At 42.0% G+C, this 24,505-nt stretch overlaps 1 protein-coding gene across 1 annotated transcript in view; it reads left to right on the plus strand.

Moving 5' to 3' along the window:
* The first annotated feature begins 5,644 nt into the window (after positions 1–5,644).
* The window catches only part of GAD2 (glutamate decarboxylase 2), a 110,385-nt gene continuing 91,524 nt past the window's right edge, over positions 5,645–24,505 (plus strand). The window contains exons 1-4 of the mRNA XM_077268423.1: positions 5,645–6,134; positions 6,867–6,926; positions 7,044–7,193; positions 7,741–7,974. Of these exons, the coding sequence (XP_077124538.1) occupies positions 6,059–6,134; positions 6,867–6,926; positions 7,044–7,193; positions 7,741–7,974 (520 nt within the window). The 5' untranslated portion in view covers positions 5,645–6,058. The remainder of the gene's footprint in view (positions 6,135–6,866; positions 6,927–7,043; positions 7,194–7,740; positions 7,975–24,505) is intronic.

Below are 24,505 nucleotides of genomic sequence, written 5' to 3' on the forward strand. Positions count from 1 at the left end.
GGAAGAGCTGGCCCGATTATTGAGGGCGAACTCTGCCAATGGCAAAAAAGCAACCCAATCATCCTGGTCAGCAGAGACAAAACACCTCAGATATGTCTCCAGGGTCTGATTAGTCCGCTCGGTCTGGCCATTAGTCTGAGGGTGAAAAGCAGATGAAAAAGACAAATCTATGCCCATCCTAGCACAGAATGCCCGCCAAAATCTAGACACAAATTGGGTACCTCTGTCAGAAACAATATTCTCAGGAATACCGTGCAATCGGACAACATTCTGAAAAAACAGAGGAACCAACTCAGAAGAAGAAGGCAACTTGGGCAGAGGAACCAAATGGACCATTTTAGAGAAACGGTCACAGACCACCCAGATGACAGACATCTTCTGGGAAACAGGCAGATCTGAAATAAAATCCATCGAGATGTGTGTCCAAGGCCTCTTAGGAATAGGCAAGGGCAACAGCAGTCCGCTAGCCCGAGAACTACAAGACTTGGCCCGAGCACAAATGTCACATGACTGCACAAAGACTCGCACATCTCGTGACAGGGAAGGCCACCAGAAGGATCTTGCCACCAAATCCCTGGTACCAAAAATTCCGGGATGACCTGCCAATGCAGAAGAATGTACCTCAGAGATGACTCTACTGGTCCAATCATCCGGAACAAACAGTCTATCAGGCGGACAACGATCCGGTCTATCCGCCTGAAACTCTTGCAAGGACCGCCGCAGATCAGGAGAAACGGCCGACAAAATTACTCCCTCCCTAAGGATACCTGTGGGTTCAGCATTACCAGGAGAGTCCGGGTCAAAACTCCTAGAAAGGGCATCTGCCTTAACATTCTTAGAACCCGGTAGGTATGACACCACAAAATTAAAGCGAGAAAAAAATAAAGACCAGCGCGCCTGTCTAGGATTCAGGCGCCTGGCAGTCTCAAGATAAATCAAATTTTTGTGGTCAGTCAATACCACCACCTGATGCTTAGCCCCCTCTAGCCAATGGCGCCACTCCTCAAACGCCCACTTCATGGCCAAAAGCTCCCTATTCCCAACATCATAATTCCGCTCTGCGGGCGAAAATTTGCGAGAAAAGAAGGCACAAGGCCTAATGACGGAGCAGTCGGAACCTTTCTGCGACAACACTGCCCCAGCTCCGATCTCCGAAGCGTCAACCTCAACCTGAAAAGGCAGATTCACATCAGGCTGACGTAACACAGGGGCAGAGGCAAAACGGTGCTTAAGCTCCTGAAAGGCCTCTACAGCATGAGGGGACCAATTAGCAACATCAGCGCCATGTCTGGTCAAATCAGTCAGTGGTTTAACGACATCCGAAAAACCAGCAATAAATCGGCGGTAAAAGTTGGCAAAGCCCAAAAATCTCTGAAGACCCTTAAGAGAGGAGGGCTGAGTCCAGTCACAAATAGCTTGCACCTTGACGGGATCCATCTCAATGGAAGAGGGAGAAAAAATATACCCCAAAAAGGAAATTTTCTGGACCCCAAAAACGCACTTAGACCCCTTCACACATAAAGAATTAGACCGCAGAACCTGAAAAACTCTCCTGACCTGCTGGACATGAGAGTCCCAGTCATCAGAAAAAATCAGAATATCATCCAGATATATTATCATAAATTTATCCAGAAAATCGCGGAAAATATCATGCATAAAAGACTGGAAAACTGAAGGGGCATTAGAAAGACCAAAAGGCATGACCAAATACTCAAAGTGGCCCTCGGGCGTATTAAATGCGGTCTTCCACTCATCCCCCTGCCTGATCCGCACCAAATTATACGCCCCACGAAGATCAATTTTAGAGAACCACTTAGCACCCTCTATACGAGCAAACAAATCAGTAAGCAATGGCAATGGGTATTGGTACTTAACAGTGATCTTATTCAGAAGCCGATAATCAATACATGGTCTCAAAGAGCCGTCCTTTTTTGAGACAAAGAAAAACCCAGCTCCCAAGGGAGAAGAAGATGGACGAATATGTCCCTTTTCCAAAGACTCCTTTATATATTCCCGCATAGCAGCATGTTCCGGCACAGACAGATTAAACAAACGACCCTTTGGATATTTGCAACCCGGTATCAAATCTATGGCACAATCGCACTCACGGTGCGGAGGTAACGACCCAAGCTTGGGTTCGTCAAAGACGTCTTGATAATCAGAGAGGAACTCAGGGACTTCAGAGGGAATGGACGACGAAATAGAAACCAAAGGTAAGTCCCCATGAATACCCTTACATCCCCAGCTCAACACAGACATTGCTCTCCAGTCCAAGACTGGATTGTGAGACTGCAACCATGGCAATCCCAGTACCAAATCGTCATGTAAATTATACAGCACCAGGAAACGAATAATCTCCTGGTGATCCGGATTGATACGCATGGTTACTTGTGTCCAGTATTGTGGTTTATTATTAGCCAATGGGGTGGAGTCAATCCCCTTCAGAGGAATAAGAGTCTCCAAAGGCTCTAAATCAAAACCACAACGATTGGCAAAGGACCAATCCATAAGACTCAGAGCGGCGCCAGAGTCAACATAGGCGTCCGTGGCAATGGATGACAAAGAGCAAATCAGGGTTACAGACAAAATAAACTTAGACTGAATGGTGCCAATGGAAACAGACTTATCAAGCTTCTTTGTACGCCTAGAGCATGCTGATATAACATGAGTAGAATCCCCACAATAGAAGCACAATCCATTCTTCCGTCTAAAATTCTGTCGCTCGCTCCTGGACAGAATTCTATCACACTGCATACTTTCTGGCGTCTTTTCCATAGACACCGCCAGATGGTGCACCGGTTTGCGCTCCCGCAGACGCCTATCAATCTGAATAGCCATTGTCATGGACTCATTCAGACCTGCAGGCACAGGGAACCCCACCATAACATCCTTAACGGCATCAGAGAGACCTTCTCTGAAAGTTGCCGCCAAGGCGCACTCATTCCACTGAGTAAGCACAGACCATTTACGGAATTTTTGGCAGTAAACCTCAGCTTCGTCTTGCCCCTGAGATAGTGCCATCAAAGTTTTTTCTGCCTGAAGTTCCAAATGAGGTTCCTCATAAAGCAAGCCCAAGGCCAGAAAAAACGCATCCACATCGCGCAACGCAGGATCCCCTGCTGGCAATGAGAAGGCCCAATCTTGAGGGTCACCCCTGAGCAAGGAAATCACAATCCTAACCTGCTGAGCAGGGTCTCCAGCTGAACGAGACTTCAGGGACAAATAAAGCTTACAATTATTTCGGAAATTCTGGAAGCTAGCTCTATTCCCTGTGAAGAACTCCGGCAAAGGAATTCTCGGCTCAGATACTGGAGCATGTACCACAAAATCTTGTAAATTTTGTACTTTCGTGATGAGATTATTCAAACCCGCAGTTACACTCTGAAGATCCATTATTGTCAGGTGCACACAGAGCCATACAGAGATTAGGAGGAGAGAGAGAAAAAAGACTGCAGCAAGGCAAACTGGAGGAAAAAAAAAAAAAAAAAAAAAATTCCAGCAGACTTCTTATAACTCTCCTTTCTCAACCTGGGTCTTTAACACTTTATAGGCCGGTCAAACTGTCATGATCTCTGCAGGCAGAGATCATAGCAAGCCTATAGAGGGACAAGCTCTCGGAAGATGGAACTATACTGACCATGAACTAAGCCTGCCGCGCAACTAGAAATAGCCAGGTAGCATTTCCTATTTATTGCTAGATGCCCAGCTCTGGCCTAAGACCTAAATAGCTAGCAGAGGGAAATATAAGACCTGGCTCACCTCTAGAGAAATATTCCAAAGAAGACAGTAGCCCCCCACATATAATGACGGTGAGTTCAGATGAAACAACAAACGCAGCAGGAAAATAGTCTTAGCAAATTTGAGGTCCGCTTACTAGATAGCAGAAGACAGATAGTATACTTTCATGGTCAGCAGAAAAACACTAACAAAACACCATCCAGAGATTACCTTAAACTCTGGCATTAACTCATAACACCAGAGTAGCAATCCCTGATCAACGAGAGCTTTCCAGACACAGTAACAAAACTTCAGCTGTGAACTGGAACAAATAGGCAAAACGAAACATGGACAAAAGTCCAACTTATCTAGTAGTTGTCAGAAGCAGGAACAAGCACTGAGAGGCATCAGATAACATTGTTGACCGGCAAGAAACCACCAGAGAAATGAGCTTAAATAGCGACACCCACTACTGATGGAAACAGGTGAAACAGGAAAGAGGATGACAAGTCCAATTCCACAAGCGGCCACCGGGGGAGCCCAGAATCAAATTCACAACAGTATAGTGTCTAAAGATTGACAATACTAAAGGTTTTGGGCTTCGTAGGATATTGATCCTAACATATCATAAAGAATAACCTAAGCACAGAAGAAGAAGACTGTGATTCATGCTCAAAGGTAAATATATTTATTAAGATTTAGATAAAGTCCAACAGTTCGACTTATAAAGTTGTCTTTTTCAAGAACATGTGTAGAGAAAACACCGGGTATGTAAAGGTGTATGGCAGTATTAAAACCATCTCACACCCTGCTTTTCCTCTATAGGGATGTCCTTGAAAAAGACCCCTTTATAGGTCGAAACGTTGGGCTTATCTAATAAATATACTTACGGCATCTTTTGTGCAAGCATCACAGTGTTCATCTTCCTCTGTGCGGAGGTTATCCTTTATGATATACATAGACAAATACCCATCGGGGAAAAGTTACTTATGCCATCTAAAATGAAGACAACATAAATGCAGATGTGACAGTCAGAAGACGACCCTAATTTCTCATAATGGTGCATGCTGTGCGCTGCGATTTGGCGCATCTCTGTACTTCCTCGTAAAAAACACTTTAGCTGACACTATCTGAAGCCTGGTTTACTGCTGCACAATATTAGAAAATCTGGCACCAATTGTAAATTCACGTCAACTTTTCTAGGCACAAAGGGAGAAATTTACGAAGATTTTTGTGCCATTTTTTTGTGATTATGCATCATTATCGCCACTGGGTGTAGTTAGCCAAGTGAATAGCGACATACCAGATTGATGAATTGCAAGCTCATTACAGTGAGCAGTGGTGTAAAAAGGAAAGAAACTTTTGTTGGAAAAAGCATTATATTTAAAAAATGCGCCAAAACAAACAAAGGTTACACGGCGAAACTGTCTTGTAAACCAGAATTCTGGGCAGGCTCGGACTGGCCCACAGGGGAGCAGGTAAATCCCCCGGGGGGCCACTCTCCAGAAGTCTTTCCCAATCCCACCTGTATAAGCAGTAAATGGCACAATACACTTGATGCACTGTCTACAGAGAAGGCATCTCTTCATTCATTTAACAAACTACCCGGTTCATTATTATACAGGAGAATAGGAAAATTTGTGAATGAGGGTAATGTAAAATTTGCATGCAGCTGAACAGTGGACCCCCAGAGTTAATATTACTGGTGGGTTCCTGACACCCCAGTCCAATACTGGCTGTGTGTATGTGTCAGATCGATGCGTGTGTGCGTGCGTCTAACACACCAGACCTTAACAATGGGCATTTTCCTTTTTTGTCCGGAGAATGATGTCAGGGTGACGTCTCGCAGTGTCACGTAATTGCTGTTCCAGCTTTTCCATGTCATTTGTCCCAGAAGTACAATAAAAACAAAAGACAGAGCTGCTCAGCCATAGGTAGATGAGAGGGCTCAGGGAGGGGAGATCTGGTCTGTCTCCCACCAGGGTGTAAAGCTTCTGTGCTTGTAGTTCTCACACTTTAGCAGAGGCAGCATTAGCACCATGGACAGCTCCACATAGACAGCGGCCGCCTCTCGCAGGTCTGCAGCTCACCGCCAGGTTTAGCACCGCGGACAGCTCCCCATAGACAGCACCCTACAGACTTTGCTACTCTCTGGTGTCTCCATTGAATCTACAGATTTCTTCAGGGCGCCATTATTATTGCACATTGCGACTAATATCGTCACACAAGACATCGAGCTGCACTTTTATTCTGTTACTTTCTATGCTCATTTCCAAGCTATTCAGCAGCAACCTTCCCATCAGCTGGCTGCCAACATTTGCTGGTGATTTCAGGGGTCGGGATGGCATCTCCCGGCTCTGGCTTTTGGTCTTTTGGGGCTGAAGAGGCGAACAGTGAATCTGACAACCCAGGAACAGGTAAGGGTGCATGTAAAGCACATTTATATATACTAAGCCTGTGAGATCCATTAATTGGGTACAGTTGAGGAGGAATTCAGTCATTGAAAAGTATCTTAGTTAAATATGGATGAGAGGATGGTTATGAAATAGGGAGAGAGGAAGGAAGGAAGGAAGGAAGGAAGGAAGGACGGAAGGAAGGAAAAGGAAGGAAAGAAGGTAATAAGGAAGGAAAAGAAAGGAAGGAAGCAAGAAAGGAAGGGAAGAAGGAAAAAAGAAAAGAAGGAAGGGAAGAAGGAAAAGAAAGGCAGGAAGGATGGAAGGAAGTGAGGAAAAGAAAGGAAGGAAACAAGAAAGGAAGTAAAGAAGGAATGAAGGAAGGAAGGAAGGCAGAAAGAAAAGAAAAAAAATGAAAGGAAGAGAGGAAAGGAAAGGAAGGAAAGAAAGATGCAAGGAAAAAAGGAAGGACGCAAAAACTAAAGTTAGAAAAGAAAACAAAAGAAAGAATTAAAGAAAAAAGAAAGACAAAGAAAGACAAAGAAAAAGAAATAAGAGAAAAGAAGGAAATGAAGGAGTTAGATAGATAGATAGATAGATAGATAGATACTAGATAGATAGATAGATAGATAGATAGATAGATAGATAGATAGACAATAGATAGATAGATAGATAGATAGATAGATAGATAGATAGATAGATAGATAGATTTTTAAAATAACAGTTATCATTTTGTTATTTTTCTTTTCTTTTTAGCAAAAGCCTGGTGCCAAGTTGCACAGAAATTTACAGGAGGAATTAGCTCAAAATTATCTGGTGAGTATTAATAATTGTCCTTGTTTCCTATCATTTTATTCTCTAATGAAACATTGCTATTAGTTATTATTGGATGGATTTCCGTACTTGAGCTAAGTTTTACATCTTCTTATCCAGCTTTTCTTTATGGAGAAGGGGAGAAATCATCAGACCTTGCCAACAAAGAGGAAATGTGTCCCGGTAACAAAGGAATTGCCTCCAACTATGACAAGAATTCATACAGCTGTGAGAAGGGCGAATTCAACTTCTCCTTATTGTACTCAACAGGTATGGGGGAGGGGTGATTTTTACATTTTTAAATATGCATCATCAATACATTTGTCCTCACAACAGTAATTATATTTTTCGTGTATTTTACACATGAATACATTCCATTTAGATAGCATTTTACTACTTTGAGAAAACAGACAAATAGACAGATAGATCAATAGATAGATTTTGAAAAAATGACACAAGCATTCATTTTTTTCAATAAACATAAATTTTAAAAATAATTGCACTCGTCTTAACATAATTCTAACACCCGGTCATTATTCAGTAGGGTTTATTTTATCATATCAAAATTTATAAACCACACATACACAGTTTATCACACATATTCCTTTGCAGTAAATGTTAGAAAACGCAAATATTTTTTATATTTAAATATATAAATATATAAATAATTATGTATAACAATTTAGCACACTGCAATGTTGTAATTAAGTCATGTTTTATTTTACCTACAAAATTATACTAGAAATAAAGTATAATTGTAGGACAGGATTAAAGAAATTTGTCCTAAAACCAATCTTTTTCCCCAAATTTTTTTTAGACCTTTTACCTGCAAAAAATGGAGAACCAGAAACCCTGCGGTTCCTGCAAGAAGTTATAGACATTTTATTACAGTATATAGTCAATACCTTTGACAGGTCTACCAAAGTGATTGATTTTCACTATCCAAACGAGCTGCTTCAGGAATATAACTGGGAATTGTCAGACCAACCGCAGAATTTGGAAGGAATCCTTCTTAACTGCAAGACTGCCTTAAAGTACGCTATTAAGACAGGTAATATGGCTGTTCTTCATAACACATGTATTCTATGTTTGCTTGATTTTTTTTTTCATTTTTTTTTAAACTGAGCAAAATTAGGCGGAAACGAAAAATATAAAAAAAAATGTCAGTAATAAACAATGAATTTTTAGAATTCTGTTGAAGCTTTTACAATTTTTGTCAGTGAAATAGTAATATTTTTACAAATATGTTCTGCGAAGTGAAAATGTAAACATGCACTATGCGATTTATGAGATTGCAGATCATTTTCTCCAAAGGGCTCTTCTTCTCAAGTGCACAGCAATGCACAGATCAAAAAGACAGCGACGTTTCAGTCTGGTGAACTCATTATCTGCAGCCATTTAGGTTTATTCTGCCATTTCTCATCTTATTGAGGAATAAAATGATATTTGGAAGAAATGTTGAAAATTGAAAAAAAATATTTCCAATCCTCATATCCTAATAAATAGATAAATAGAATCCAATCTTTGCTCTATCAGCTGTTTTTTATTATTTACAAAGAACAAATATTTACCTACAATTTTTTTTATTTTTCTTCACAAGAAGAAAATCCCTAAAATTAAATGCATATGTATTTTCAGAATCATTTTCATTCATTATATTTTTCTGTTCCCTCGATATAAATTTATATTTTTATTCTGATTTTTTGGGATGTTTTTTATTTTTATGTTTTGTATTTTTTATATTTATATGTTTGTCTTTTATAATCCCAAAATACAAACATTTTAATTTATTTGCTATCTTTTCCTTAGCCCATCATTCTCATATACTGCTTTACTGTTTGCAATAAAATATACTTCATATTATAGGCTAAAGTTAGAGATTTAGTGATCATAAAATAACTTAATTTTTGCAATATATATATATATATATATATATATATATATATATATATATATATATATATATATATATATATACCGGTATATATATATATATATATATATATATATATATATATATATATATATATATATATAAAGTCAAAACATTAATTATTATATATATATATATATATACATACACTATAAAGCTTTTTTTTATATTCCTCCTGTTTGGCCTCTAATACCTAAATCACTATTATATATATATATATATATATATATATATATATATATATATATATATATATATATATATATATATATATAATATATATATTTTATTAATTGTATAAATTAGATATAGATTTAGTTGCAATTTATGTGTTTTTCACGGTAGACTGTATTACTGTTTCCAATGTTAATTTTTTTCCTGAGGTTGAAGCTGTCATCTGTGACCCATTTATTCACCCGTGTGTAACTGCCGATGCTTTGTACCAGTCTTCACTATGGCACACTCCCTCATTTCAGGCAGAAATCTGATATAGATCATTATTTTAATCACAACCCACATTATAAAAAGAAGCTACATCGCCCAGGCTTTTGCTCATGCTCTTTCGGAAGTGCAGCCATTTTCTCGTTCCTATATGATGTAATGTAGAAAAACATAACATATATGTGTCTATGGATGGCTGTGTAAGGAGAAAATGGCTTCCAACCAAGAAAATTGGACATATTTTTTTACTTGCAGGTGTTTTGTGAAATGGTTAATGATGCAGTAATTATAGGCAATCATCTAGTTAACTACTGATTTAGATCCAGGCAGATGACCAAAGCAAATTAATTGTTCTAACTATTACATATAGCAGATATATATATATATATATATATATATATATATATATATATATATATATATATATATATTTATTTATGTAATATTTTTATTTTATTTATCTATTTATTTCATTTTTGCTATACTATGATGCTTCCATGTAATTAGTTATGAATAATCACAAAAACTGATTGTAAACGATATATGCTACATATATTTTTGTCATTATTGTATATAAGCTTTGCACAAACTATTTCACCTTTTTGAGCTGTTGAAAGAAAGTAATGTAAATATCTCCTCTGCCCCCGCTGGATAGGAGTGGTATTGCAGTTTTGTTATTGATGTTTTGTAAAACACCTTTATGATGTGCAGTGAAAAATGATATTGTGGTACCGTGTTAGCCAGCAAAAATCAATGTAAATACTTTTATGCCCAAAAATGATAAAAGTATTCTAGGAGTGATATCTTTATTGGCTAACCACAGGAATTATATTTGCAAGCCAATAAAGATACCATTTCTATAATACTTTTGTCATTTTTGGGCATAAAAGCGTTTATATAGTAAAACAAAAATAAATCTATCTCCAGATTTTTGCCACTTAATCCTAGAGTAGCATGAAGTAGTGCCAGAGACCCTGATTACCGTGATCTTTCACTTACTGGGCTGTAGATTTTATTAAATCAATTATATCAGTAAAATATTATCACTACTAAAGGATTGTAAAACGTCTGCCATGTAGTCCTCCATATTCATGAGTTCTAAATAACCCCGCCCCATCATTGGTAGGCAGCTTTCTGCCTATGCACAGTGTACACATGGAGCTGCCAATCAGTGGTGTGGGCAGGATTTATACAGTGATCAACATTAAGATAAAGCACTGCTACATCTGTAGCAGAAAAACTGTGATTTTATCAAAACTTCAGCAAGCAGTCAAGTAAGTCTAGTTTCACACCAGCGTCTGGCAGGGCTGCGGATGGCAGCCTTCTTCCTCCGTGAAGCCCCGCCCACTGTCATGCCTCTTCTTTAAGCTCCGCCTACAGAGGTGTGGCAGTGGGTGGGGCTTCACGGAGGAAGAAGGCTGCCATCCGCAGCCCTGCTGAACGCAAGTCTGAAACCAGCCTAAGTGATACATCACTGGAATCAGGGTCTCTTCCCCTACATCCTGCTGCTCTCCAAAGGAGTAGCAAAAACCTGCTGGCAGATTCCTTTTAATACCAGGGGATACTATATATTTCTGAAAAAATATATAAGATTAAACAATGAAAACAGCAAATGCAAGAAATGTGATTAATGGAGGAATGTACGAGAGTGAGAATATTGCAGACGTCTGGGTGGGAGATGATGAGGACTTGCACTATCATTTCTAATCACTCAAAGTTTAAGAAAGCATTACTCCAAGAAATGCTTGGTTGTGGTAAGGATGGATGTGCAGATAGAAGAACAGGACAAAGACAAAGGTTGTCCCGAGGCAGATGACTTATGAGACTGGGCAAAGCGTGCAGCCATTACCTGGGATCACCATCATCTTTTTACCAACATTTATCCATTATTGTCTCCAATACAGAGTATACGCATGACTACAATTAGTATCCATGTATAAAAACTTTGGAAGCCAATGGGCGGTGTATTAACACATCTTGGTAATTACAAACTAAGACTAAAAAATCCCCCAGCAGCAGATTCTATTAAACTTTATTGCCATAGAAAAAAATGAATCAATGTTGTGTTTAGCAGCTACATGGTATTGATAAAAAAAACTGGATTGAAAAGAGTTGGGAATGTGCTACTCATTATAGCAATGCATTGACCATGGCAGATTTTTGTATGGCCATATTATAGCATAAAGGGTAGTCCCGCGTGTTACCAATGTAATATTCCTCGTCCTTCAGACACCCCAGTAAAACTTTAATATTAAAGGGGTTGTCCAGGCATAAGTATTTGATGACCTATCTACAGGATATTAGTAGAAAAGTATTGTGATCCAGTACCACAACAACATAGTTTAAAAAAAACCCATCTCCATAACATGTATGAATTAAAATTGAAAAAAGACAAGTAAAACAGTCTGATGCGTTTCGGACTGCTATTAGTCCTTAGTCATAGATATACCAAGTATTTCAATGACTAGGGGCTGTTAGTGTTAGGGCTGGCGGAATGCACCGAGTAAATATAACGATAGTAAAGGTGCATTCGCAGCCCGGGGTCCACCGTGCAGGAGTGGAACCTGCAGCTAGGTAATGGCGGCACTATATGGCGGTACTACACCAGAATAGACACGGGTTCCGTCACCCGGTCTGTGTTGCTTCACAGAGTCGCATGGTATCAAGGGAACGCTGTGCCCTGCTAGCTGTCACAGGGAGCAGCAAATGAATACTAGTGGGATTCCTGCAATTCACCCCCACTCAGCTGGTGCTTGATCCCGCTCTGACCCTCGGTGGCTTTTGAGCCCGCGCCTGAGGACGCCCAGAGTCAGATGCCGAGTTTGAGCGGGAGTTCCCACCCTACACTGACCGATTGCCAGGAGTAATAGAAGATAGCCGCACAGAGTGCGTACAGCACCGCACTGGCGGTCACTGCTGGTTAGACACAGTACAGATCGTGCTCTTGTGTATAGATTAGCCCTGTCAGGCGCTAGTTAACTCCAACATTCGCGAGCATTCAACATCACTAGGAATGGGAATGATTAAGGAGCAATCACCAGAACAGGCACACAACCACACAAACGGTAACAGGTTTATACTAGCGAATGACCGTGCAGCCATGCGAACCTTTTATAGCTTTAGCTCTCCAGGACCTTCCTAGTGGACCAATAGGAGCTGCTACAGGACCTGAGCGTGTGACCCCCGACCTCCAATGAGAGGTCTTCCCTTGGTCATGCTCAGAAGGAGAAAAGCAGGACTTAGTCCCAGGAGTGCCTGCTAGCCGCTAAACAATACTGGTTATAATGGCTGAACCAGGAAGGCCAGCAGTAACCAAACATGCAGTATCTGTCTGAGCCAGGCGCTGGGACTGACGTCTCTGCTGAGCAGGCTCCACTGCGGCTGGAGGCGAATGAGAGACCGCAGCGGAGGTGGTTCAAGATTCCCCCTGTGCAGCGGCGGGAACTCGACACCTAACACTTAGCAGTCTGAAACGCATAAGTCTGTTTGACTTGTCTTTTTTCCTAAATATTTTTATCTATCTTATGTAGATGTTTGTTTAATAAAGACTGTTTTGTAACTACCTTTTTGTAGTGTTGGATCACAATACCTTTTAACTAATTTTCTGTTACTCGAGGACAGTGGCCTTGAGCCTCCACACATCGACCCACGCATACAGTGCCTGAATTTCTCATATTGGCGGCCATTTGATATTTTTTCTCTTTTTTATCTCTCTACAGGACAGGCCACCAATAGCAGATAGGTGGGGTCCAATATCTAGCTTTATTCAAAGTGTATCGGCCATTGCAGCACAGCTTCTATGGATAGATATAAGAGTAATTCTGCAGTACCTGGCAGCGGACACTACACTCTGAATGCAGCTGCATTCAGTGCGTGTAAAGTGTTTACACCTGGTGCAAATAACAGCTGATTGGTTGGGTACTGGTGTCAGACCATTTGCTATTGATGAACGATCATGTAGGTGACTCTTCAATACCGCATGCCCGGACAGCACCTTTAAAATTCGAGATCATAACATACTAACAGCAAACCTAAAACTATTGAGAATAATCAGGTAATGGGAGAAAAGGGTTCTTCAACAAAGTCCAGCATGGCTTACAATGGAATGCATTTGTTCTGTAAAGCTGTATGGTGGATCTTTAGGTTTACATTCTCTGGTAGGCAGTTTTCTATGGTGGAGTTAGCATAACTGGAATTCGTAAGCCTTGACTTTGAGTTTAAGTAGAGGAGAATTATCACTAAAAGTTCAAAATGGAAGAGTTGTCCATGGCAAACAGGTTCCATTTCTAATTTTTAGAAGCCACTTTGACCCAGACTGATTGCTCTGGGCAGCTCCTACCCAATTGGTAGTAGAATACATTCCTGTGTTCCTCTCAAACTCAAAGAGGGCAGATAATTTTTCCTAAAAACTCATATCGGCAGCCCAAAGCACAATTTGGTTCAAGGCCAAAGTTCTAAAATCCTGTTGATAGGCTGCTACAATGTGACTATTCCTTTACTAAATTGGGCTTTCTGTAGTTCTTTTATTGCCAGCTAATTTCGTCAAAAAAATTAATTGCAGGTATACTGAATAGTGTTGATCGATACCTTCTGATATTTGAAAGTATCGGTATCGGATTGTATCGGCCGATATCCGAAAAATAACGGATATCGCCGATACCGATACCCGATACCAATACAAGTCAATGGGACACAAATATCGGAAGTGATCCTGGATGGTTCCCAGGGTCTGAAGGAGAGGAAACTCTCCTTCAGGCCCTGGGATCCATATTCATGTGTAAAATAAAGAATAAAAATAAAAATAGGGATATACTCACCCTCTGACGCGCCCTGGTAGTAACCGCTGCAACCAGCAGCCTCCGTTCCTAAGAATGAGCGAGTGAAGGACCTTAGATGACGTGGCGGCTTGTGATTGGTCACGTGACCGCTCATGTGACCGCTCATGCGACCAATCACAAGACCGCGACGTCATCGCAGGTCCTTCACTCGCTCATTCTTAGGAACGGAGGCTGCCGGTTGCAGCGGTTACTACCAGGGCGCGTCAGAGAGTGAGTATATCCCTATTTTTATTTTTATTCTTTATTATACACATGAATATGCATTCCGATCCCGATTCCCGATATCGCAAAAATATCGGAACTCGGTATCGGAATTCCGATACCGCAAATATCGGCCGATACCCGATACTTGCGGTATCGGAATGCTCAACACGAATACTGAATAAAAATAAAAAATTCAACAATAATAATAATAAAAAAAATATTAAGTGATCTCAAACTTTATCATTAAAAATTATGCAGAGAATGTGCCTGAAGGAAATGGTATTTATTTATACTAAATAAAGCCTCACAATAAAAAATAAAACAGATTTATTTAAAGCTTCAAAAAATATATATATATTATATAATTGTATAATATATTATAAAAATAATAATATAGATTTAGAAATTTCTCACCCCTCCATGGGGTGGTTGTTTTTTATGTCCTTCTTCATTCTTAGGTCCTCTACCAGAGGTCTGGGAGTTTGAGGGTTCTGCGCAGGATCTTAGTTGTCCCCAGTACTTGCGCTTTTGTGAACAGAGAGTTCAGATGTTGCTTCTGGGATCTGTTGTAGCCATTTTCCCAACTTAGGGGTCACTGCTGCAAGTGCTCCTATCACCACTGGAATCACTGTTGCTTTCACCTTCCACATCTTCTCCAGTTCTTCTTTAAGGCCCAGGTATTTCTCCAGCTTCTCATATTCCTCCTTTCTGATGTTACTTTCACTTGGCACTGCCTCATCTATTACCATCTATAACCTGGATCTGATGAAATGCTACTGCAACAGCAGACTGAATGACAGAGGATATATGAAGCATATGAGGAAACTATGGATGGATATAAGACCTGCATGTCCGATGTCTAGGAAACAACTAGTCACTAGTGATGAGCGAGTGTAGTCGTTGCTCGGGTTTTCCCGAGTACGCTCGGGTGGTCTCCGAGTATTTATGATTGCTCGGAGATTTAGTTTTCCTTGCCACAGCTGCATGATTTGCGGCTACTAGACAGCTTGATTACATGTGGGGATTCCCTAGCAACCAGGCAACCCCCACATGTACTCAGGCTGGCAAGCAGCTGTAAATCATGCAGCTGCATCAACAAAAACTAAATCTCCGAGCAGTCATAAATACTCGGAGACCACCTGAGCGTGCTCGGGAAAACCCGAGCAACGAGTATACTCGCTCATCACTACTAGTCACCCAACGTTCCAATATCATAAAACGGAAGCTATTATAATAGTAATAATAATTATCACAACTTGAGATGGATCAACTGCACCTCAGATCCACACCACAGGAAGACCTAGAAGAACAAAGAGAACAACGAAAATCTTCTTCCAACTCTGCAACTAGAGAGTACTGCAGCTGACCTCAAACAGAAAATCATAGATAAACTAAATACCGTCAACCCCAGAGACTGACTGCCGAAGCTCAACAGAGAAATACCATCAGACAGTATGCTAGAGGATGCCAATAAAGCCCTTGAATCAATGCCTACCACTACCATAACTCAAACTAATGAATTGATCTATGCCACTGTCAAATTGTTCAAAAAACGTTCGCCAATCTCAGATTTGGCATGAACAATGCACATTCGGATTTGTGTTCGAAATCTCAAGCATTTTCCTCAAAAATTCTGCCAAAGTTCGGTAAATGATCGAGTTTCCACTAATGCTTTTGTTAGGACTTTGGCTAAGATAGTGGTGGTGTTTCATGAGCGAGCGGAATGTGTTTCATGAGGGGAGAGGTCAGAGGAGCTGCGGACTATTATTCTTTTTTTTAATTAACTTAATGTGTGGAGATTTCGTCAGCCAATAAGGGTGCAGAAACCATCCTAAACATCCTGACACAAGAGCTTGTGTCATTGGCTGCCCAAGTCCTCTTCACATAACAAGCGGACATGTGGCTTTAGCGTCATTTTGTGAGTGTAACAGCGTAGTGAGGCTACAGCTGCTGCAAGTAGTCAAATAGCTAGATAGGTGGTTTATTGTCAGCTAGTTAAGATAGATAGGATCCTGTGTCAAATTCAGCTTCCAGCATATAAATCTGGAGTGCTAATTCTGTGGTGGAGCCACAAGCACCACTTCAGCATATGAATCCATAGTGCTGCTGATTCTGTGTTACAGCGACCAGCCGCCACTTCCGCATCTAAATACTTTATGCTAATTGTGTGGTCCAGCTACCTGTCCACATTCCAGCAACTAAATCCATTATGCTAATTGTGTGGTCCGTTTGGAGTGGCCCCCAAATGCAGGGCAGCGGGGTACTCGGTACCGGGTCCCTCGGTCTCGGTTCTAGGGGTGTCACGGTGGCCCGACCCGGTCCGTGGCCCTGCTAAGGGGCGCCCAAATAAAGGTGTAGGTGAGAGTTTGTCAAGTGTTCGTGACGCCACCTGTGGTATTCGGTCAGGGTGACCGACGCTGCTAGGGGTCCGCTGGGGTGATGGAATGGCAGCTAGATGTTGTAACTTCCCACAGGTGAAGTATGTCCCCAGGGCTTCCCTTGATGAGTAGATGGTAATGGTGTAGGTCGCAGTAAATGACGAGGACACAGGGTTGCAGTCTCTTTACCTCTTTACTGAAGGCTTCGGCATCCGCAATCCAGAGCACTGTTAACAGGGCTGGCTGAGACCGGCCGGTCCGAAGGCACATCCAGAGTTCCCTTTGCAGGTGGAAATCAGTAGCCTTCCTACTAGCGCCTGTGTGTTGTAGTACCTCCCTGCTGAGCACCACGGGATAGTCCTCACAACTGTCGTGTATGTTTCTGTTCTTTCTCTCCGTCCCCCAGATGGTTTGGATAGGACGCACCCGTATGACGGGGTAGGCCTGGAGTTATTTTATAGGGACCCTAGAGACGCCCCTCTCCCACAATTGTCTCCGTTGTCCTCGTTAGGTGTAAAGGTTGGACAGCCAACTTGGAATAAACTGCCCTGCCGTAGTTCAGAGTAATGCGTAGAGCCTATTACTCCCTCGGTGTTCCGGCTGCGCGCCTCAGAAGGATGTTGCCGATCTTAAGGCAGGACTCCTCCTGGTTCTATCTCCTTTATGCTGTGATCTCATCTCTCACTCTCCACAATACACTTCGTTTCTTGTCCTTCCTTAGGAGACTGCCGCTATGCAGGACAGGCATAGCGTAACGATCTTTCTGTGCTAGGCCGCTGTCAGGATCCCACACCTGACAGGTCCTCCCTGGAACTCTCCCAGGCTGCTTTCTCCCTCACTTCCTATCCAACCCCCAGTTTTACCCATGTGTGAGGAGTGGCCTAATAGATAGGACCTTTTGCTCCCCCTGGTGGCCGGAGTGTGAAGTGTAGTGTATGACTGTGATACCTGGCAAGGTGAACTCTTTTAGTACAATCAGACGTCCCATCACTCCCCCTGGTGGAAGAGCAACGTTACTGCAATGACCAGCCTCTGGGGCGCAGCACAGCCACCAGTCCACATTTCAGCATCTAAATCCTTTGTGCTAATTGTGTGGCCCAGCAACCAGTCCACATTTCAGCATTTAAATCTTTTATGCTAAAAAAAATATTCAGACGGAACCTATGGCAGAAAAGTCCCTATAATGAGGCAAATGGAGGCACTGTGGACGCCATCAGACCTGTGATTCAGCAGTGTCCGTCCTTTTAGGATTGCATAAAAGTGCCGTTGATCAAAGTTTTTTGCAAGTCGGAAAAGGACACAGCTGAACAGAGGCCAGACCTAGTCCAGAGTAACTCTGCTGCCTCATTATAGTGAATGGATCTCTTGGGGGTTTCATCTGAATCATGTCACTTGTAGATTTAGATGGAAACACCAAAGTAAGTGCTCAGTGTAGTGTGCAGGATAAATGTGATCCCAAACGTTATGTAAAATGTTCCCAATAAAAGCTTCAACTCAATCCACAAAAAAGCATGTCCCCTCTCAGGTCTGTCATCTGTCAAAAGAAATATAGGGGGCTTTCACATTACTGGTAACACAAAGGCTGTAGAGAAGCAAAATGGCTTCTCCCCCATCAAAAGAAATTCAGCAAATTCTCTGCTCCGAAATCCAAATGCCTCCCTCCCTTCTGAGCCTCACAATGTACCTAAAACACATATTGCGTCCACGTTTTGGCATTTCTGAAGTGATGATAACCCATTAAACATACGGGAGCATGTCTCCAGAAGCACGGGCTGGGCATAACGTACTGGTGACAGCAATGTACTGATCACTACAACGTACTGGTTACTACAACGGCAATTTGCAATTTTCACTTGGCAACATTCATTGCTTTTTTGTGGAAAACACCCATGGAGTCAAAATCGTCACTACTAGTGATGAGCGAGTGTACTCGTTGCTCATGTTTTCCCGAGCACGCTCGGGTGGTCTCCGAGTATTTAACTATTCGGAGATTTAGTTTTCATCACGGCAGCTGAATGATTTGCAGCTACTAGCCAGCTTGATTACATGTGGGGATTCCCTAGCAACCAGGCAACCCCCACATGTACTCAGCCTGGCTAGTAGCTGTAAATCATTCAGCTGCAGCGATGAAAACTAAATCTCCGAGCAGTTACAAATACTCGGAGACCACCAGAGCAACGAGTACACTCGCTGATCACTAGTCACTACACCTATAGATAAATTCCCAAGGGGGTATAATTTCCAAAATGGGGTCACTTGAGGGGGGATTCTTCTCTTCTAGCAATTAGGGGCTCTGTTTATGGAGTCTTCAAACTGCTCTAGGAAAATCTGCGCTCCAGGAGGCAAATAGCGCTCTGTCCCTCCCGAGTCTCTGCGTATGACCAAGTAGTACTGTACAGCCACATATGGCCAAATGGTATACAATTCTGTGACACACTCATGTGTCAATAAGATTTGTGCACCCCTAGATGAATTTGTTGAATGGTGTAGCTTGTAAAATGTGGTCACTTATGTGGGTCTAGTTTCCAAAATGCGGTCACTTGTGAGGGATTTTCACTGTTTAGGCACATCTGGGGCTCTCCAAACGCAACATGGCATCTGAGAATTGTTCCAGCAAATTTTGCATTCAAAAAGTCAAGTCGCGCTCCTTCCCTTCCGAGCTCTGCCGTGCACACAAACAGTGTTTTTCTCCCGCATATGGGATATCGGCATACTCAGGACAAATTACACAACAAATTTTGGGGTCCATTTTTTCCTGTTACCCTTGTCAAAATAAAAAATTTGGATTTGAAGTAATTTTTTGGGGAAAAAAAGTTAAATGTTCATTTCTTTCCCACATTTCAAAAATTTCTGTGAAGCACCTGAAGGGTTAATAAACTTCTTGAGTGTGGTTTTGAGCACCTTGAGGGGTGCGGTTTGTAGAATGGTGTCACTTTGGGGTATTTTCTGCCATATAGACCCCTCAAAGTGACTTCAATTGTGATGTGATCTCAAAAAAAATGGTTTTATAAATTTTGCTGGAAAAATGAAAAATCGCTGGTCAATTTTTAACCCTTATAACTTCCTGATGAAAAAAAAATGTTTTCCAAAATTGTTCTGATGTAAAGTAGACATGTGGGAAATGTTACTTATTATGTATTTTGTGTGACATATCTGTGTGGTTTAATGGCATGAAAATTCAAAGTTGAAAAATTGCAACATTTTCAAAATTTTTGCCAAATTTCCATTTTTTCACAAATAAACGCAAGTCATACTGAAGACATTTTATCACTTTGATTAAGTACAATATGTCATGAAAAAACATTCTTAGTATCACTGGGATCCGTTGAAGCGTTCCAGAGTTATTACCTCATAAAGTGACAGTGGTCAGAAATGTAAAAATTGGCCTGTTCATTACCGTGCAAACCATATTCGGGGGTAAAGGGGTTAAAGACTCTTGGCTGCTGCAAAAAGCATTTACTGATACTTTCAAAAGGGGGTGCTACTAGGTACTAACCAAACTTTTGCATCGGCCAATTTTCATTTTGTAATTTTTATAACGTAAAAGATGAAAATATATATAATTTTTGCCCAAAATGCAAAGTAAATGTGTCATCCTTAACTTTAGGCGTTTAGAGATCATTTCATCTTCTACTTGCTTAACTATTCACAATAACAGTAATTTTGACCAGGGGTGCCCAAACTTGCCACTTTATCTACACACAGGACAGTGAGGTGGAGGAGGATGGACATGGCTGAACTCCTGGCACACAATTAGATGATTTCTTTCTATATTTCTCAGTTTTAATTAAAACAAAATATGAGTAGAGAAAACATGGAGCCTAATGAGATTAATTAAGGGATTCTTTTTTGTGCATATGTTTAGGTCAATATTTTTTCAATGGTCCCATCCTCAAAACTTAGAAACAATAGTATCATACACTTTTATTTTCTATTTTTGTAGGCTCAAGGTGCATGTTCACCTTTCTACTTCTCCTCACAAAATATATACAGTAGAAAATAAGAATCTGCAAATAGTTCTTTAGAATATGCTATCTGGCTTTCATTTACAATGTCCTATGACTGACTATGAGTCAGAAAAGAAAAACATAAATTGTTAGTAATTTAGAAGCTAAGACTCTTAATGACAGGTCAGTGCAGTGGCGCATAGTAAATGCATCAATGCTTAAATTACTATGCCTAGAATTAGATGATGGAAATAATTCTATTTTTTATCATGCATGATCTAATCTAGGAAAACGCTTTTGTGCAGGAACAAGGAATAGGTGAGCTGTAACATCAACTATTGTCAATGGTGGACCATTCATTATCTGCTGTATAGCTATATATAGAGGTGGTACCTTTCATTTTAATCCTGCCTGTCATGATAATGAAACTGCTGAAAAGTCTTCAGGAAGTTTTCTTCTAGCTCTTCTAGTGGCCAGGGTAAAAACTGCAAGTTTTATGGGTTTGCTCTATAAGGGTGAAGGTAAACTTAAGTCTATCAAATTCAACCTGTATTCTAAAATGTTGATCAAGAGGAAGGCAAAAACTCATGGGACAGACACTAATATATACATATTAGGGGACAAATTTCATCTTGACCATACGACAATCAGACTAGTTTCCTGGATCAACGCCCCGTCACAGAATCTAACACAAAGATCTGATTTAAACAATACGTCATGCTCAATTACACATTCCAATCTTCCAACCAGCCTAGCCCTGCTCTACATTGATGAGGGTCAGGTAACTCAAACCCCAGTCTTGGCTAATGTTCCAGGTCATGTTGAAAGGCTCTTTAGAAGTCAGGATATTTATTTATTTTACTCACATATATATAGTAATCTTAATTCCACAGTTCTTTACAGACATTATCAGCACAGTCCCCATTGTAGCTCACAATCTAGATTCCTTATCAGTAAGTCGTTGGAATGTGGGATGAAACCAGAGAACCTTGAGGAAACCCACGCAAATACGGGGAGAACACACAAACTCATCCTAGATCTTGTCCTTGGTGGGATTTAAACCCAGGACCCCAGCGCTGCAAAGCTGTAGTGCTTACCACTGAGCCACCATGCTGCCCAAGATACTGTCTTGATTTGTGGCTACCTCTTTGGTCTCCTCAAAGGCATCTTTGATGGTTCTGGTGTGGACTAGGCCCTGCAGGCAATATACGGCATGATGCCACAAGAGGCCTAGTAGTAACTAGATGCTTTTCTAGAGACTGCTATTGGTAGCCAGGCAGAAGATAAACAGAGCAGGGCAGCATGGCAGGAAAGGTATCATTTAAAAAAAAAATGTTGATGTGTAGCGCCCCCACTGCTGCAGGGCCGAGGGGTACCCGGTACCGGGCCTCTGAGTCTCTGCTCTGAGGTTGTCACAGTGGCTAGACCCGGTCCGTGACCCTGCTGAGGGGCGCCCAATGAAAGGTGTGAGTGGTGATGATGTTATGGTGCGGTGCAGGTCACAGTAAATAACGAGGACACCAGGTTGCAGTCTCTTTACCTCTTTACTGAAGGCTTCAGGCTCCTCAGTCCGGAATACGGTTAACCAGGCTGCGCAAGTCCGGCCGGTCCGATGGCACCTCCAGAGTTCCCTTTGCAGGTGGAAATCTGCGCCTACCTTCTAGCGCTTGTGTGTTGTGGTCCTCCCCTGCTGTGCTTACGGGATAGTCCCCACAACTGTTGTGTCTGTTTCTGAAGTTCCCTCACAACTCGATTATGATGTTCTTCTTCGTCCCCCAGATGATATGGCTAGGACGCACCCGTATGACGGGTAGGCTCGGAGCTCTTCCGGGACCCTAGTGTCGCCCCTCTCCTGTTGTTGCCCCCTATGTCTTCTTAGGTGATTTGGGTGAGACAGCCCGCCTATAACTGACTGTCCTGCCGTAGGTTTGAAGTTAGGCCTGGAGCTCTATACTTCCTCGGCGTTCCGGCTACCGGCTGCGCGCCTCAGTAGGATGTTGCCTCGTCTTACAGCACGACTCCTACTGGTGTTTCTCCTTGTTGCGTTGATCTCGTTTCTCACTCAGCACAATAAACCTCGCTTCTTGTCCTTTCTTAGGGCACCGCCGCTATCTCGTGCAGGCGCGGTCCCGTAACATTCTATCTGTTCGCTAGGCCTCTGTCAGGATCCCACCCCTGACAGTGACCCCCCTGAGTCTCTCCCCGCAACACCCCCTGCCACAGGATGTTGCCTGTTCGATTCCCAGTCAGCTTCTCTCTAACTTCGTATCTAACCCCCAGTTTTACCAGACTGTGAGGAGTGGCCTAATACATAGCACCCTTAGCTCCCCCTGGAGGCCAGACTGTGAAGTGTATTGGTGTCTGTGATACCTGGTCAGGTGAACCCCTTCAGTGCCATCAGACGTACCATAGCCCCCCTTAGCGGCGGAGCATCAGTACTGCAACGACCAGGACTCTGGGGCGCTGCACTCCCCCTCCGGTTAAATCCAGTACTCCTGGACTGGGAAGAAAACAACAATACATGTCAGCAAAAAGACATACAATTTTGAAATGCAATAACAATAAGCAAAGTTTGAACAGAGCTTCCCTTTATGGGAGGTGAGGACACTTGAACGTTGCAAACATGGTTAAATACTTTAAATAACGTACTATAAATAACTTCTCCTACCCAACCGGGTATTCTACTAAGTGCAAATTTTTGAACAATAATTTAACGTTGCCTTTAAGGACGTACACGCTGTATCCACTAAAGACCTTCTTATAAAACACTATAAGGCTAATCAACTTTTCGTCATTTTCCATCTTTACATCTGCAGGACCGCCTGTCTATCTGCCCCAGGCCTACTGCCTCTTGTTCTGTTGCAGGACCGCCCCATTCCGCCCGGGCCTACTGCCTTTCTACTACTATACACAGTATAGAACGTATCATCCATCTCTCAGTTCAGGATCACCGAGCCATCTCCGTATGGCTCCTAGGAGGACTCACCGCCTAACCCCGTATGGGTTCACTTCCTGTCCTCATTCTCTAACACATCATTAAACATTTCTTACTATCAACTGTCTGACTACATATAACTTTACATGTCAGCATTATTACTTCTTCTGTTAAAGTATCATCATTCTTTAAGTGCTATCGTTGAACGTCCCCTTTAAGAAGGGACCAAGTCTCTATGAGGTAGTGCAACTTCTCAAGCTGCGAGTTCGTATACAGCAAGGGCTCCGGTGCTGTTTCCAGGAACAGTTTCTTCGCAAAGAGTCCCTTCTTTTGTAAAACCAGTAGAGGGCACCTTTAAGAAGGTGCAAACTATTTACAGTGAGTTTGTAATCATGCAGTGTTCATGATCCAGCAGTTCTTTCAACAATGATAAAACAGAAAACAAAAACAAAAGCAGAGAAAGGGATCCCGGGTAAACAAAGGGATCCCTTTAAGAGTTACCCTGATCGGGTTGTAGCAGCAAGAAGACAAACAGTTAACTATTTACATTTTTGTGGTATCAGGGTCTATTCCTCCAAGTCTGGGGGTGGCTTCCGTGAGGACTGCCCTCCACCTACTACCACATAGAGTGCGTCCGCACCCTGGATAGGGGTTTGTGTACTCACAGTTCTCCTCGGGGTGATGGTCCGCAGGCATTTGGCACACAGGGAGATTGGAGCGATGACCGCTGGTCCCGGGGGGTCGCCGGATGGTGGCACAGTCACTTCCGGCTTGTATTTGTGCACATGCAAGGCATACTACCCTTTGTCTCCCCAGTGGCGGGTGTACCGGACTCGGTCCCCCGGGTAAAGATCACGGCCAGGGTGTCCCTCGAGGAGGTGCGCCTCCACATCCCGCCGGTTCACG

This window comes from Ranitomeya variabilis, chromosome 6 (genome assembly GCF_051348905.1).
Source record: "Ranitomeya variabilis isolate aRanVar5 chromosome 6, aRanVar5.hap1, whole genome shotgun sequence".
In the NCBI taxonomy this organism is placed as follows: Eukaryota; Metazoa; Chordata; class Amphibia; order Anura; family Dendrobatidae; genus Ranitomeya; species Ranitomeya variabilis.